Source organism: Cryptosporidium bovis (assembly GCF_009768925.1).
Source record: "Cryptosporidium bovis isolate 45015 chromosome Unknown contig_23, whole genome shotgun sequence".
In the NCBI taxonomy this organism is placed as follows: domain Eukaryota; phylum Apicomplexa; class Conoidasida; order Eucoccidiorida; family Cryptosporidiidae; genus Cryptosporidium; species Cryptosporidium bovis.
The window spans coordinates 201,182-218,116 of NW_027125020.1; the positions used below are offsets into that span (position 1 = coordinate 201,182).

Here is a 16,935-nt window from a genome sequence, read left to right on the forward strand (position 1 = left end):
TCCCGTTCATATTGAATATATAATGTATCGAAGTAATAACTGTGTAACATCAAGTATATATTTATTGATAAATAGGGAGATAACGCAATAAACTATATATTTCTGATTTAAAGGCTGGATAGTTCATAAAAACAATTAAACTGTTGTTTAAACAGGACTAATATTATAATTATCAATAATTCACTTTAAAGTAGGTTATAATTAAAAAAGAATGTAGTAACATGGTGGTATTCCTAGTAATCTTTCCTTTCATTGAGAAACAGGACAAGGAGTCAAATTAAATGCCCAAATTCTTATAACAGGCCCAAGAATAAAAGACAAGGTTAGTGCTATAGATAAACCAAAAGATATTTTATACCATTTTGGCTTTGATTCTGACTTAATATTTGAAATGATACCAAGACATATCCCAGATACAAATCCTCCAATATGTCCCCAGTGATCAATTGCAGAAGACGGATTCCCCCATGTGATTAATATCATAAGAACTCCAAAAAGAAGTATATTGATAACAACTTGTTCTTTATTTTGTATAATATGCCAAAATAAAATAAGTTCTGCCAATTGAGCTCCTATCAATCCAAATCCGGAAGTAGAAGCACCCACTGCCACTATACAACTGCTTCTAATAGCAACAGAAAATATGTTTCCAATAAGACCTGATAAGAAGTATATTACAAAGTTTAATATCCTCCCATAATTTGTTTCACAAGAAAGAGACAGTCTTATTTGAAATATGACATTAAATATAATATGCCAAATAGAGGCGTGCAGAAACAAACTTATAAGTATTCTCCATACCTGACCTTCTTTCACCAAATAAGGTACACTTGCTTGAAATTTTATCAGAGTGGATCTAAAAAAAATAAATGGTTAGTTCACCTTATTTGTATTATAAAATAACTGCAATCTGATTTTAATTTTAGTCTTCATCAGACAATTAAAATGAAAATTGCAATCGTCATACTGAATAAACTTACATGTATGGGGATAATGCATATGAACCGTAAATACAGCTTGCTATATATATTATGAACTGTACAAGACTTATCCAGATAATGCTGTGCTTAAGAGTAATCCCTGGAAAAAACAAGTCTACAAATCTTAAATTAAGTCCCTGTTCACCTGCACTACCAGTCCTACCCCTTCTATTTTCGTGCCCCCGAGGAGGTAAGTCTGAAAGTCTGTGAATATTCGACATTTTAAAATTCAAGTCTTGTAGCTTATTATCAAGTTGCTTAAATGTATTTTATATTTATTAATTTTGTTTGCGCATAAACAATAATCAAGTCATTACCATTTACTTAGTAGATAAAATCATAATACAATAGCTGTAATGTATTTCAGTTCATTTATTTACTTGTATGCCCTTTTCCTTCCTTGTGTATACACTTTTCTATCCCTTGTGATTTAATTTATATTTGCATTAGAAATGAATATATTATATTTACGCTTGTCTCTAATATGTACTAATACTTCAACGCCTTTAATTTATTGCCCAAGTATTATAACAGTTTACTAATTCGATCCTTTTTACTCTGCCTTTTTAACATTAAAGTTATACTTTGTTCTTTTTATTGCTCAGAAAAAAGAATTAGGTAGAGTAAAAGCTAAACAGTAATGTGCCTAAAAAATAGAGACCTAAATTACAGTCCAAATATAAGCTATACCGTTAATTTTTAATATAATAAATATATTTTTACAATTATTGCAATTACTAAAAACGGTAATCCTGTTCCTTAATCAATCATTTAAACTTGCTTTATTTGTCTATTTTCCCTCTTTTTTTTAATATTATTTACTTGAAATACTATTTGTTTATTACAACTTGATTTTGCCGCCATGAATACGAAAGTGGGTGCGGTATCGAGTATAATATAAAGATTAAATATTAGATTAAGCAAATTATTAATAATAATAGTTACAGTGAATAATAGTCAACTATTTATTTGCTTTCACATTTTTTCAGTTAATGCGAGGGGGAGGGAAAGTAAGTACGCGTGAGGATCAAGAAAATGTGATACACTATGCACTTTTAACATGTCTAAAAGTAAGACTTGTCCTAAAATATCTTTGAATGACAGAGTTATCGTTAATACTGGGGAATTCGTTTAAATTAATAATGTTGCATTCTCGAATGCAATCCTGATGTCTAATGTTACATATGGCAATATAGATGGTGATAAGTTAGTTTGAATATAAGTTTAGTTATTCTATTTCAGCAAACAAGTTGAACAATAATCATTAAAACTAACCTCGATGAAATGCCGTGTAACAGATCGGTGTAGCACTGATCTTGGAACACTAACAAACTTAACCTTGGTACTATCAGTGAAAAAATAGGCTTATCTTTATCGCTTTCTTCTTCTATCAAGTCACTATGAATATACGGCTCCCAAAAATCAAACACAGTGTCTGACTCGAGAGAAATAATTGCAACCTTAGGGTAATAAAGAGGACCGTCTCTGTGAGGCATAATTCCACTATTAATGTCATATCGATTTACAAGTACATGATTGGGGGTGGTTTCTTCAGAAAATATATTTGAATGAACAAGAGTTTTGCAAATTGAACTGAGCCATTCCGGCAGATCCTCTTTACCTACAATTCCACTTTCTGTAACCCTTCCTCCCCACATTTGTGTCCTCCTTCCTATAAGTTTAATGTCTCTAATAGATGACTTTGATATGTTACTCAGGATGATTTTCTCTTGTTCAAGAGTTATCCAATCTGAAAATAAGTCATTTGCTCTTACATTTCGTCTTCTATAATTGCCTATTGAAAAAAGGACATACCTCTTATGCAAATGAGTTTATCAAACGGTGATTTTAACGGTTTAATTTGTTTATATAATTCACTTGCTCTACAATTATCATGAATATCTCCAATAACCTGGAATTCAGTATTATTCTTACTAATATATTTTGTGTAATCATTTTCGATACCTCTAGTACCTCTTAAACAATTGTTGAATCCAGTATTATTCTCTTTATTTTCATCCTTTACCCTCTTAATTAAGTTTTTCAGCATTAATACTACAAATAAACATGCAATTAAATGTAAATATACACAAATTGCAAATAAGGTAGGAAAAAGTAAACTGATTATTTTATTTCCTGAACTTTAGTGTACAAATGTTGCGCCAAGATTTAAAGATCGAACTATTATAGTACCCTTTGATGTGTAAGAGAAATAAGGAGACGGCTGTAAATAAAAGAAGAATAAATTACTGAAAAAGAAAAAAATGCTGTCATTCCAAACAGAGTATTATACATCCACTTTGAAAAAATGAAATAGTAATACATTTTAGTTCCTGCCAAATACCTTGACATGAATACTTTGTATAAAATCCAACAACCCCACACCACAGCTCCATATTGCAGTAAGTTAATCACAAGTATAGCTATGAGTTTTTTGGACCATTCGTCATCACTGCAGTACCTCAAAGATCCTAGTTTTGAGAAGTAAACAGAGTTTATGCTCCCCATTACAAATACAATAAATAGATATGCCGAAATCTCTGAGCCAAAATTTGCATTAGTGAACTTGCTATATAATATTGATGATATGCTCCAAACTGCTATAAATATATTTAAAAACATCAAGCTGTAACATTGTTTAAATATTTGGTTCTTTAACAAGGGAGCTGGTCCCCCTCCTATTGGGGTTAACTTCAAGATATTGAGAAACATTTATAATGCGTCTTTCACACCTGAATTTGTGTATTTCACCCCTTATCTTCTTGCTTTCCATTTAATTACTTATTCCCAACTAATAATATTCAAAATTAATAACATATTGGCGCTAAAACCTTAATGTAATTGCAATTTGAAATTAACAACTGGATGATAAATAAGTCTTAATTCCATTAGATATTTATTTTAGTAGTTTGACTACTTTATTTACTCACCTTAAATATAAACAAATTGATTTTATTTAATGTGTTGTTAAGAATACATCTGAGTAGTTTGATGTTTATTCTAATTTATTACTTGTGCTCTTTTTCATAACTGAGAATTAATACTTGAACATACAGAATGGAGAGTGAGGCAGATATATATAAAAGAAGAATTGAGCTAAAAAAGAAAAAGTTACTTGAGAGGGGTAACTCTAGGTTAAAACTACTTTGTCCAGGACACGAGGAATTGAGAGGTGATTTGAGTGTTGATAGAAATCAAAGTGAAAATGCAGATTCGAATGAGACTGAAAATATAAGTGTAATTGAATCAACAGTGGAATACAATAAAACTAATTCAGCCTTCATATCAAGCAAAGATTCCGGTAAGAAGGTAGATTTTGAAGGCACGAAAACATTTATAGAGTTTATGAATGGTGATATTTCTAAAATAAGAAAGATAATATCATTTATTATTGGAGTTATATTATTTTTCTTACATAATTATATATCAAGTGATGCGAATGTGTATGGATATTATCCATCAAACACATCTGGTCTAATTTTGTTTGTGGGTTTTCAGATATTTATTATTAAACTCGCACTAATTAAGTACTTTCAACTTAACTTAAAGGTAATTCGGGAGAAAAATGTATATATATATCATATTTTTACAAGTTATGATCCTGGAAAAGCTGATTATATTGATTTGATATCAGACATATATCAATTTATTATCGCTATTAAAAACATTGTGTCTGAGTGGTACATATTGCTATCAACCTATGTTGTCATTAATTCAATTTATAACTTGGTTGCATAAAGGTGTTAATGTTTCTTATAGTAATTACAAACACAATTTTAAAGAAATGTATTTAATCGAATTTTGTTTTATAAAAAAAGAAATACAAGATAGGTTATTTTTTGTAATATGTATTTAAAAGTCATAAGCGAACTCAAAACTGTTATAATTTCAGTTATCTTCTACAAGAAGAAGCCGAAATAACCTCCGTTGATATATCTTCATCTAAATAAGGAGTCAGTGAATTATCTGAAGAGGCATTGCAACTTCCTGTACCTTTTCCGCTTTCAGAAATAATGTTTTCAATAAATCCATTTGAATTGGTATGATTTTTGGATATTAGAGGATGTAAAGCATTCATAATTGAAGAATATATTGTCGGATTGTGAGACTCTTCCTGACTTAGAAGCTGTTTAATACGTCTTCTTTCTTTAGGTTGTAAAAAACAAGCTGGACAGTTTTCTGCTATTACAGGTAAATTCGATTTAATAGCAAAGTTTGCCAAATCTTTTTCTCTACAATATATCATAGGTCTTATGACTCTAATATTGTATTCACTTACAGTGTAGTTTGCCTTCATTGTGTTCAGTTTCCCATTGTTCAACAATGACAATAAAAAGCTTTCACATATATCGTCCAAGTGTTGTCCTAAAGCTAAAACATTATAACCATTTTCCTTCATACACGAGTAAAGCAATCCTCTCTTCATTCTCGCACAAAATGCACAATAAGATATCTTTTTCTGTCTTTGTTTAACCTCTGAAGCTATATCAACAATGGGATAAGAAATAAAGTGATATTTTACACCAATCATTTCCATATAGGGGATTAACTTTGAAGCATCCATTTCACTAGTCTGTGGATCTATTGTAGCAGCTGATATATTAAATTTAACAGGAGCTACTTTTTTTAAAAATAATAGTGTATTCAACATTGTTAATGAATCTTTTCCACCGGAAACTGCCACTAGAATGTTATCTCCATCTTTAATCATATCGAATTTTTTAATTGCCATACCTACATATTTCCTAATATTACCAAAATCACTTGGTTTTGGCAATAACTTGCTTTTTTCTTGAATTTCAACTGTCTTTGGGCAAACATAAGCAGTTGAAGACATTCCAATGAATTTTGATTCGCTGTCTAACTTTTCAATATTAATGTTACCATCTAAACTATTACCGTTATTTTTAATGTATTGCTTATTGTTTCTAATTGAAAAGACGACGTTCTGAGCACACTTTGGAGTCACAAACCAAAGGAGATTTGACTCAGATAACAGCTCAAAGTCACTTAAATTGCAGATATCCATATTGTTTATGGAACTGGTAAAATGTTGATTGCTTTTATATATTACAGAATCCAAAAAACCAAGATCCAAATCTGGGTTTGAATTCGAACAGAAACTGTTATCTTTGCTAATTTTGCTGTGATTCTCGTATATTTGATTATTTAGAATTATGTTTTCTATATTTAATAGTATTTCATTTGCTATTTCAAATATTTTGTCGAAATTAATTTCTATTTCATCACATTCACCTGTTAAACTTCTCTCTTCGTTATACTTGTATTTGTCCATTTGATAGTTGTTCACTGAATCGGTTAGCCATTTTCTATGTATTTTCTCTAAAGACTTCCATTCTGACTTGTGTCTCCATGTTCCAAGTGATTCTTCAAATATATACAAGGGAAGAAACTTCCAACCGTGTTCAGCTATCCACATTATTGCCTTTGCGACATATTCAATAGTTTTAAAATCTGAAGACCAATGAAGTGATACTCTTGAAAATCCAGGTCTTATAGATTCTATTCCTCTTATAACCAAGTCATTGTAAAGTTCTTTAGTGGTAGAACCATCATACCCTAAAAGTCTTTGTGAATAAGGGCCCGCACAGGAGCACCCTCCTCTAGACTGAATTCCGAAAAGGTCATTCAATAACGAACAAACAAAATTGTAATGTAAATAATAATTTCCTATTTTATCATTATTATTGCCCAAAAATACCTTTATTGGGAATTTCTCCCCTGAAAAATTAAGAACTAAACTTCCATTATTCATACTATTAAATGGCCTTATCAGAAATGACACAATTGGGAGACTTTCCAAATAAATATTTCCTATGTTGTTAAAATTTACATTGTTGTTATAACCGTCATTGTGATTCTCGCTCATTAAGAGTTCATTATAGCCCAATATCTCTATTTTTTTACCAAGAGTGTTTTTATTGTAATTCTCCAGCCTATTAATCAGACTTTCAAACAACAATCTTTCTTTTAATCTTTTTATTTCCTGTGGTAAATTTAATTCAAATTTCATCATCATGCCAAGGCGGGAAATACCCAAAATGTCAATAGTACCTGATTCTTCCCTTTCCTCCTTATTAAGTAAGTACTCATGATCATCTAATGACACAAAAAATACACTATTACCTCCAGGGTCTGAGGGACTCTCGGACAAAAGCAGATCTCTTTTAATCACTAAAACGCCTGGGGTAGATGGACCTCCAATGAACTTGTGTGGGGAAAACACTCCTGCATCAATGCTTCCTTTAATGTTAAGGGGCGGTGACATGTTTGGGCGGGAATGAGGTGCAGTAGCAGCAAAGTCAACAATTGAAAATCCATTATATTCATGAATTATTGACGATATTTTGTTGTAGTCATTAAGTCTCCCGGTAATATTAGACCCAGCAGATACTAAAACTATAGGAATTACTTTTGTATTTTTTTTATCTGTTGATTTTCCCTCTTTAGGTTCACCAATGATGATGTTAGAATTGTTGTTAGAAGTTACTTGTTTCACTCTTTCTGAGAGATAACAATGATCAACTTCCCCTCTATAGTTTAGCTTTATAAATTCGAATTTGAATCTAATGGAATAATTGTAACCAAATTTTGAGTACGAAGAGTTTCTTTTAGTGTAATTTACAAATGGAAGAAAAAGTGAATGGTGTGAAGAGGGGTCAATTAGGAATATTATTTCATAGAACAAAATTGAGTTTTCGTTTTTGGTTTCTTCTTCATTTAAAATGGAGTCCGTTTTTTTCGTGCTTCTATCGTTGGTTTGGTCTTTATTTCTGTGCAATTTATTGAAATGTCTTCTAAAAGCAGCTTCAGTGTTGTATTGGGTGTTGCATTTAACGCATTTATAAGATTTCCATCTGTCCTGAATAACATTTATTGAAATACTGTCGCAAGATTCGTTTATCGGAGTATTATTTTTTTCATTTGTAGCAAAATTGCTTATATTTCTTTCAAATCTTTTCAATATGCTTATCCAATTTGAAGCCTCCATTATCCTTAAAAACTTGGTTACCCCACCACTTGAACCACATCCCGTGAATATTATAGCATCTTCTGGATTTCCTCCAACAAAGTCTCTAACTTTTTCTCTAGCCTCATGGGTAAACCATGTACTTTGCCTTGCATTATTTGAAGCAATACTATGTGTGTTTCCGTAGTAAGGCATTACATTCTTCATTAGTGACTCTTCAATAAACTTTAAACACCTCCCAGAGGCAGTCCAATCCAAATATACCACTGGCCTATCTCCAAAAGGTGTTTTTATTTTTTTTGAACTACCTACAATATTTTTTCTTACGAAATCACAAAACCTTTCAAATTCTTCATTTTTATCTTTAACTTCTTTAAATATACTCATCAAGATTTAATTAGTGTTAACTCCATTCAGTGCCTTGTAATTATACTCAATATTTCTATTTTCTCCTTTTTCTATGTCTATTTATCTTTGACCTTTCAAGATGCATTTAATAGTCCTTTTTTCTACATATTATCGTTATTTTATGCGGGTACTCATTGCTTATTTTCTAATATATCGAATAATACCATCATTTCTTGGCGCTGAATTGGCCACTAATAGAATGTTTAAGGATAAATATATATATATATATATATATATATAAACGTATATATTTGTTATTTGTGTTTTTGTGTTAATATTTCAAATCAAGTAATATTAACTTGTATAAAAGCATATAGTCGACTTCCTTAACAATAATTTATGTGTACATTAGTTTCCTTTTAGACTGCAAGAATATAGTTATTATCATACGTTTAATTATTTGTTTTATACCTGCATAATCAACATCAGTATTATATATTTAAATTCATAGCTTCAAAGCAAAGTAAAAAATAGAGTAATATAGCAATTGTATATAACGGAATTTGAGGTAATATATATTTACAGTGAAGTAGGTGATAAAACTTGTTTTAAGCGTTGTGTAAATATTTAGTTTAAAAGAGATGAGTATTGACCTAAATATGGATAATGTTGATATAGAGAACAAGGACAATAATAGTGAAGCAACAGTAAATAGTGATAACGTTAAAATTATCAGTGAAAGAGCTGAAAATATGAGCTCAGGTGATAATTTAAATGACTGCCATGGGGAACTGAATTCCAATTATATAGAACAAGGTGACGAGTATGAGGATTATTATGAATATGGCAATGAAGTGGATGAAGACGACTTTAACGCAAGTTTGGATCCACAACTCCTACTTGAAGAGGGCAAAAGACTTAGAAAGGAAAAAAAATACGATAATGCCGTAGTTAAACTTTACTGGGCTTTAACAAATAAAATGAATCTTCTAGGTATTAATGAAGAAAGCGGTATTGACCCAAGACTCGCAGAGTATTACCTGGTTTATGCTGATTCTCTCTTAGAGAAGGAGGAAAATTCGAACAACTTTTTTTCAGCGGAGGGCGCTGAAGAGCAAATGGGAATTTCGAGAATTTCCGATATTTTTACCTCGTCTTCATCATCATCCTCTTCATCATCATCTTCATCATCATCATCTTCATCATCATCTTCATCATCATCTTCATCATCATCTTCATCATCATCTTCATCATCATCTGATTCAAATTCAAACCAAGTAAATCAAAATCAACTGGAATCTGTAGCCCATAGTGCCGTATATGAAGCTTTAATGGAGGCCTCAGATGAAGAAATCGCCTGGGAAAACTTCGAGGCAGCAAAGTTAGCATACATTAAACTAATATACTTGAAAAAAAAAGGTGATTTTGATGCTTATTGTAATGGAATGGTTCCAGATTATTTGAGTGATTTATTTTCACCCGAATCATTGGAATGTGAAAAATTTGAAGAATTATTAAAAAGAGTATGTGTTTGTGAGGACAATAACGAAAGATCAAGGATATCTGAAAAAGACATTACTGATTTATCTTATGTATTTATAAGACTTGGAGACATACTCCAACTTGCAGAGAAATATAATGAAGCCAGTATAGAATACAAAAATTCGTTATTTGTATTGGAATCATTTAATTTGCCAGAAGATACAATTGAATCTTCATTAATATGTTTAGCTCAGAGTACATTATTTGCGGGGAGAACTAAGGATTCAAGGTTATTATTTGAAAGAGCCTACGACATCGTTTACAATCATTTAAATGGTAAAAATGGTTTTGTGGCTCCAACAACACAAGAAAAAATTGATGCTTATAAATTAACATTAGAAGATCTTCAATTAACACTTGAAGATATCAACAAAAGATTATCAATTAACCCAGAAGATCAGAAACCTGTGACTTCTATACCAAAAATGGATGAAATTAAAAAGGAAAACTCGTTCTCCAAGCCGCAATTCTCCGAATCAGAACCTGTTAAGGTTATTAATGCTAATGATATCAATATTCCCACTGAAAATATTGTTGACAATAACAAAAAAAGAAGAATTGACTTATCAAAACTATAGTGAAAATGATGTTGTTATTCTTAATTTGTGTATATTGATACCTAGTGAGTTATTTTTTTATTTTCATCTTACCACATATAATCTTATATTGCTTTTATTAAGTGAATTATTTGTCAGAACAAAGAGAAGTAAATTTGAGAATGTTATTTTTGTGGGAGTCTGGGTTTCATCCTTAAATTACTTCTTTCTTAGAAATTAATTGTTGAACTAGTGTTGTTTCTAGAGAACTAAAACAATCTGCAGTGTGAAAAAAAATAAATTAATATGTATTTTACTATAATTATTTTAGAATTTATTCTAAATATTACTAAGGAGTGAAACTATTGATTTTTTGAATTTAATAGTTTCATCGTTGGTTAAACCATATTTGTTTATTTCCTTAATGTTTGAATAAAGTGAGTATTTAATGTTTTTAAGGAAATAAATAGTAACATCATTATTGTGAAGATAGTTAAACTTATTTATATGACTATCTTCATTATTGTAACTCTCCATTTCAGTTTTACCGAACAAATTCTTATTATCGATAAGGTTGTCAATTTGTTCATGTTCATAATTGGTTACTGAGGAACTGTTTAGTACTGACACTCTTTCAATAAGAGTATTCATATTCTAAATAATAATATAATATCAAACGGATGTTAATATTGTAATGAGAATATCCAAGATACTGAATTAAAAAAGAAAAATAAAACTTACCAAAAATAAGTTATCTATTTTCTCAAATGTGCTGTTCAATACTCTTTCAAATATACTGTAACTTCTAATATGATGAGTATTACTGTTCCTATGAAATTTTTGCAAAATTTTTATGTACTCGGGAGGCCTGTAGATACTGTAAATACCATTTTCATCACCATAGTACATTCTTTACTTTTAATTAACTTGTAAGCTATATTATGAAGTAACTTAAACTGAAATGCGACAAATTGCGATTTAATTTACGATATTTAAACAAATATATTAAATAAATAATGTATACGATTAAAGGCCAAAATAGTTAGCTCCTATCACTTCGTGCCTTCGGAAAAACAGTTAAAATATCAAATAATTAACTATTCAAAAGGTTTACATAAAACAATGTTAAATTATAAATTTATTTCAAGTAGATGACATAAAATTATTATTTTTCACAATTTTTTAATTTTTTCCTTTCAATGTTAATATTGTAGCAGACACATTATGCATGTGCATCCAGAATTTAGCATACTGTGGAGAACTAAACAAAAATCATTTCATGTTGAATAATATAAGAAAACCCATGGATGTATTAATAATGAAAATTATGTTCACAAACGCCTAAATACCTCTAATATACAAACAAACTCATACTATATATCTAAAAAAATAAAACAGAGAACAAAAAGTAATAACAAAGCTGAATTTTGTTAAGTATAGAAATATAGCATTTTACACGTGTGAGATAATAGAGGTGCATGCATTTGGCGCCCGCGGTACAGATTTGTCCTAGTACTTTAAGACTAGAATAAAATATGAGGGGTGAAGAGGAGATAAAAATAAAGGCAATAAAGAAGTATATTAATAAATAATATGCAATACAAATACTGATAGCCAAGGAAGAATGTTTAATTGACTGTATTATATGAGGAGATTTGATGTTATACCGATAACTTCAGAGTTTAGTGAAAACTCAAATGTGAGAATAACAACACTGTGTTGCGTCCCACTGTTAGGTTACATATATGCAGGAACAAATTTGGGCGATATTATATTATACAAGTATAATGATCTGGAAAAATTGAATGCGGAAGGCAGTGAATACTTTTACACGAATATAGATAGGGAGAAAATAAAAAGCAGCGAAAGCGCAGTTAAAGTTCGAAATATATCTCAAAAATGCAAAAAAATAGATAAAATATTTCCGATAATAAGTTATGATACGACAATAGGTGACGATTTGAAAAGTAAAGTACATATAGGTGGGATAATAATGTGTTTATGTGACAGTAATCTTCTTTATATTGATATTGGACTTAACGGAAGTATAACACTTCTAAATAAGGGTGTAACCTCAGTTTCAGTATGGAAGGATAGTTACAATATAAATGGATTTCAGACAAAATTTTGTGTGTCAACGAAAAAGAAGATAATATTTTATAATACTTGCATTTTGGGAGACTTTATCGATATAGATAAATTGTTAGAGGAACAAGAGATGGGTTATAACAGTAAATTAGTCAATAATTTGGGTCCGGGGTCAAGTTTTAATAAAAACAGTAAAATAGGAATTGATAAGAATATATTGAATACAAATAAAGAATTTCAAGAAGAGGCACAAATTTCAAATTACTCTTGGTTTGGGTTTTCAGTTAAACAAAAAACACAAAATGACGTGGACTATTCAAATACAAAAAGTGGTAATTTAAATAAGATAGACGATCATATGAAGAGCATTGAATTCGTCAAAGTAGAGGAGCTGCCTATACCTAGTAGATTGGCTTCTTTTTCAGAGAATATATCAAATATAGAATGGTGTGATAATTGGATATGTTTTGTACTAGGTAATACCTATTTTATTATGGATATAGATGACCAGAAAATAAGTGAGATACTGAGTATAGATCAGATAGATGATAAATTTAGACACCAAATCATAATATTACCGGAAAAAGAGTTTATGTTAACTTGCCAAGATAATCTGGGAGTTTTTTTTAATTTTAATACACTAGAACCTTGTCCAAAGTCAATGATACAGTGGCCATCAGAAAGTTTAACAGGAGTGGTTTTCTCACAGCCGTATCTTTTGGGAAGTACCAAAAGTGGTATTATTCAGATATACTCTCTTAACTCGAATATCGAAGAGCCAAATATCAAGAATCAGAAGGATTATGTTGAAACTGGTTTTTATCCTAATTCACAAGGCAGTAATACTAGAAAAAACTCAGTAGGCGGTGGTAATCAGTACTCTGTTCAAACACTTCAGTTGGATGATGAAATAACATGTGTATCCACAGGTTGTACTTGTGAAGGGTTATTATTAGCTTCCTCCACAAAAACTGTTCCATTAGGCCCCGTAATATTGGTAGCTACACTAAGCAAAATATATTTATTAGTTCCAATTCCAATAGAAGAATCAATATTTGAGCTGGTAAATAGAAATCAAAGAAAACAAGCATTAAATTTAATTATTACGTATTGCAACAACAATAGTCTTTTGTATAACAGTTTATTATTTAAAACACATTGTTTAATCGGTTGGTTTGAATTTAAAAATCTAAATTTTCAAAGTGCGTTTAATTATTTTAAAGAAGCTCACATAGATCCAAGAGTAATTCTGATTCTATTTTGGAGAGGGCTTATTCCTGTAGACGATATTTTTGAGAACAGTGATATCCAGAAATACGAAGATATATATGACTATGCCTCTTTACCTTGGAGCGACATCAAGGGCACAGGCATTTCTGAAGACTTAACACCAGATTTGAAGTATCACGAGTCTATATTAAGATCCATTCTTAGATTGGGCAAAAATAAAAGACTTCCAGATAACATTACTCAATTTGTTCAAAAAATACTGTGTAATAAGGCAGAGTATAATAATTATGGCAATTTTGTGGTTGATTTTGATGGTGATGTAGATAAAATCGACGAGTATGTATACTCCGCAAATGATAATCTTAAATTATTCATTCTTAGTGAGAGAAATAGATATCCTAACGCAAATAGTGACAAAAATAAAGATGCCGGTTCAAACTATTCTATAGGTAAAATAATGGATACTGTCTATATGAGACTAATTATTAACGAATGCAATAATTGCATTGATTCTCACTATTATGACGGTATTGTTCACAATAACAACACCCTTTTTTCATTATTAGATATTGGTAATGACACCAATAGAGGCACTGAAAATCTTATTTTGACTGAATTTGACTTAAATAAATATGAAGACTTTCTCATTTCTAATGGAAGGTATGATATATTGGCAATATTACTGTCGCGAAAATCAATGTACCTGAAGTCTTTAGAAATATTAGAAGATTTAATTAACTCAACAGAAAGTGGTGATCACAATGTTGAAAATGTACTTGATGAATTCACAAAAGAAAATTCTAAATACATTAACATTTACATTATAATATACAAGATATTGTTTCATATGTGTTATAGTGATAACACACCAATGCATGTTCAAGCTAACTTACTTAAAAGGTATTCAAGATATATATTAGATAAACAAGAAATAACCAATATTGAAGACTTATTTACCGTAAAACCGATTGAAAAATATCCCCTTACTATAGACGAAGTGCTTAATTTATTTAACTATTTTGGAGATAAACTTTCGAGTAAACTCACAAAGTCTTATTTGGAGAAAATTATATCTAGACAAGATAACATTGAAATCAGACATAAAATTAATCTAATTGAAATATACATCAATGATATATATAATTTAGAGTCAAATTTTAATTATGAAATTGGAAGTAGTATTAAAGAATGTTCTGCTCTAGATTTTGGTGACGAAATACTTAGTTCAAGCTACTACCTTCTTTTTACTGATAAATACAAGCCCTCAAAATTATTATTAATTCTTGAAGAGATAGATTGTTTTGAAGGGGAAACTCTTATTAATAATATTAGATATGACGATAAAGTGTACAAATACGGGGTACACGATATGATTATAATTGAATATATTTTTGTATTATTCAGATGTAATAAACATAAACAGGCCCTAAGTTATATTGTAAACGTGCTAAATAACATTGAATTTGCAGAAATATACGCAATTGTTTGGAGCATACATTGTAAATACCACTTCAACGCAAATAAAAAAAACGAAAATACTGGTTTTAATAACATTGAACTATCAACAAACAATATAAGTGAGAGGATAAATAATACTCATAACAATTACAACGATAACAAAAGCGATCGTAATACTAGTTTTAATAAAGCACCATTCTTTTCAGAATTTAGATTTTGGAAAAAGTACGTCGATGATTACTGCGATTTAGATAATGTTTCTCGTGAAAAAAATAACTATTCAGACATAAATTCTTGGATGGACATACTTGATATATCCCAAAATGAATTATCATTGGTTTCCTCTCATGAAAGTGCTTACAATGAAAATGTTATGTTTGATAATAAAAACAATCTAAAAAGCGTCACAGAAGAAATGTCATCTTCTAGTTATAATAGCAACATTCATGCATTGAATAAAGTTAAAAAAAATGAAAGTTTAACCATTCTCATAAAGACCCTCGTAGAAGCATGGAAATTAAATAATACTCATATTGACAAAGCAAATATATACAAAAATGCTACACTCAAGATACTAAATAAGTATTCCCTTCATTGTGACTTGGATATTCACGACGTCCTTCATATTATTCCAGAAGAATGGCCTCTTTTAAGTGTTATTGATTTTCTCAAAAAAAGTTTGGTTAAGCATATACACGAAAATAATACTAATTTAGTTTCAACAAATCTATCCGCCATTTCATATCTTCGTTTTTACGAAAAGTGGGCAAACTTTAGGTCTAATCACATTACAATTACTCAAGATATGATTTGCAACGTTTGTTCACTTAAGCTTGGGAATAAACAATGCGCTTTATATCCTAATGGTACATGCATCCACACACATTGTCTTTCCAGTGAATACAATTCCAATTCAAACACTAATCAACACTATAGTTAAACTGGCTCAGTTTTATTAATATTACTGTTATTTGTCACTTCTTTTATCAACATTTCTCGTCTGCATGCATAATTAAATACGTCATTTTATTTTCCCTGCATATGCATATTAAATTAGTTTGGCGCCACTAGGATATATTTTCATTGTCTCACTTATCTTTCCATTATATTCAAGTGTGTTTATTTGTAGATGCAGACAGTTAAAGTTTAAATTGACAGGTTTATGCACAAAAGATGGCAGATAAAGTTGATAATCTCGGAAGGAAGGTGTGGGACAAAGAATTTTATAGCATGAGTAAAGAAGAAAGAGATAGAATTAGAGGATTGGATTTAGATGATGGCAAAAACAAGAGTGTAAATTATACGAAAGACGAAATTAAAAGAAAAAGAGAGACTTACTTAGATTTGTCTCGTGGAATAAGTGTTAAGAAGATAACAAAAGATAACTCAGCAATAAATATCAATGGAGCTAAAAACGTTGGCAATATCAACTCGGTTGAAGAAAAAGAGACGAGTGGCTACTGGTGTGAGCTCTGTAAGTTACTATTTAACGATTCACATTCTTGGGTAAATCATATAAATAGTTTAAAACACAATCAAAAGGTCGGTACGAGCCTATTTATAGAAAAAAGATCACTTGACGAGGTTAAACAACATCTTGATGAATTAATTGAAAAGTACGATAGTGATGGAAAATTGATAGAGAAAAAGAATGGAGACGACTGTGATGAAAATAACTTTCACTGTACTGAGACTGAAAATGCAGAACTTTTAAAATATGATTTTCCAACAAATTTTGTTTGATATTAAAACTAATATTTTA

At 30.1% G+C, this 16,935-nt stretch overlaps 8 protein-coding genes across 8 annotated transcripts; 4 read left to right on the forward strand and 4 right to left on the reverse strand.

Annotated features, from left to right (window-relative positions):
* Nucleotides 1-249: 249 nt before the first annotated feature.
* FG379_001628 (uncharacterized protein) lies at nucleotides 250-1,201 on the reverse strand (the record flags this gene model as incomplete). The annotated part of the gene is made up of 2 exons (XM_067327231.1): nucleotides 250-856; nucleotides 981-1,201. The coding sequence occupies 2 exons, from the start codon at nucleotides 1,199-1,201 to the stop codon at nucleotides 250-252; spliced, it is 828 nt and encodes a 275-aa protein (XP_067184149.1).
* A 1,017-nt stretch (nucleotides 1,202-2,218) lies between these two features.
* On the reverse strand, nucleotides 2,219-2,638 carry FG379_001629 (AlkB; the record flags this gene model as incomplete). The annotated part of the gene is made up of 1 exon (XM_067327232.1): nucleotides 2,219-2,638. The coding sequence occupies one exon, from the start codon at nucleotides 2,636-2,638 to the stop codon at nucleotides 2,219-2,221; it is 420 nt and encodes a 139-aa protein (XP_067184150.1).
* A 1,399-nt stretch (nucleotides 2,639-4,037) lies between these two features.
* Nucleotides 4,038-4,718, forward strand: FG379_001630 (uncharacterized protein; the record flags this gene model as incomplete). Its single annotated transcript, XM_067327233.1, has 1 exon — nucleotides 4,038-4,718. One exon carries the CDS (start codon nucleotides 4,038-4,040, stop codon nucleotides 4,716-4,718), a length of 681 nt encoding a protein of 226 aa, XP_067184151.1.
* A 154-nt stretch (nucleotides 4,719-4,872) lies between these two features.
* Nucleotides 4,873-8,358, reverse strand: FG379_001631 (uncharacterized protein; the record flags this gene model as incomplete). The annotated part of the gene is made up of 1 exon (XM_067327234.1): nucleotides 4,873-8,358. The coding sequence occupies one exon, from the start codon at nucleotides 8,356-8,358 to the stop codon at nucleotides 4,873-4,875; it is 3,486 nt and encodes a 1,161-aa protein (XP_067184152.1).
* Nucleotides 8,359-8,960: 602 nt separating this feature from the next.
* On the forward strand, nucleotides 8,961-10,439 carry FG379_001633 (putative low complexity; the record flags this gene model as incomplete). Its single annotated transcript, XM_067327236.1, has 1 exon — nucleotides 8,961-10,439. One exon carries the CDS (start codon nucleotides 8,961-8,963, stop codon nucleotides 10,437-10,439), a length of 1,479 nt encoding a protein of 492 aa, XP_067184154.1.
* A 297-nt stretch (nucleotides 10,440-10,736) lies between these two features.
* Nucleotides 10,737-11,048, reverse strand: FG379_001634 (uncharacterized protein; the record flags this gene model as incomplete). The annotated part of the gene is made up of 1 exon (XM_067327237.1): nucleotides 10,737-11,048. One exon carries the CDS (start codon nucleotides 11,046-11,048, stop codon nucleotides 10,737-10,739), a length of 312 nt encoding a protein of 103 aa, XP_067184155.1.
* A 994-nt stretch (nucleotides 11,049-12,042) lies between these two features.
* Nucleotides 12,043-16,113, forward strand: FG379_001635 (uncharacterized protein; the record flags this gene model as incomplete). The annotated part of the gene is made up of 1 exon (XM_067327238.1): nucleotides 12,043-16,113. One exon carries the CDS (start codon nucleotides 12,043-12,045, stop codon nucleotides 16,111-16,113), a length of 4,071 nt encoding a protein of 1,356 aa, XP_067184156.1.
* A 233-nt stretch (nucleotides 16,114-16,346) lies between these two features.
* On the forward strand, nucleotides 16,347-16,916 carry FG379_001636 (U1 like C2H2 zinc finger; the record flags this gene model as incomplete). Its single annotated transcript, XM_067327239.1, has 1 exon — nucleotides 16,347-16,916. One exon carries the CDS (start codon nucleotides 16,347-16,349, stop codon nucleotides 16,914-16,916), a length of 570 nt encoding a protein of 189 aa, XP_067184157.1.
* Nucleotides 16,917-16,935: the final 19 nt, after the last annotated feature.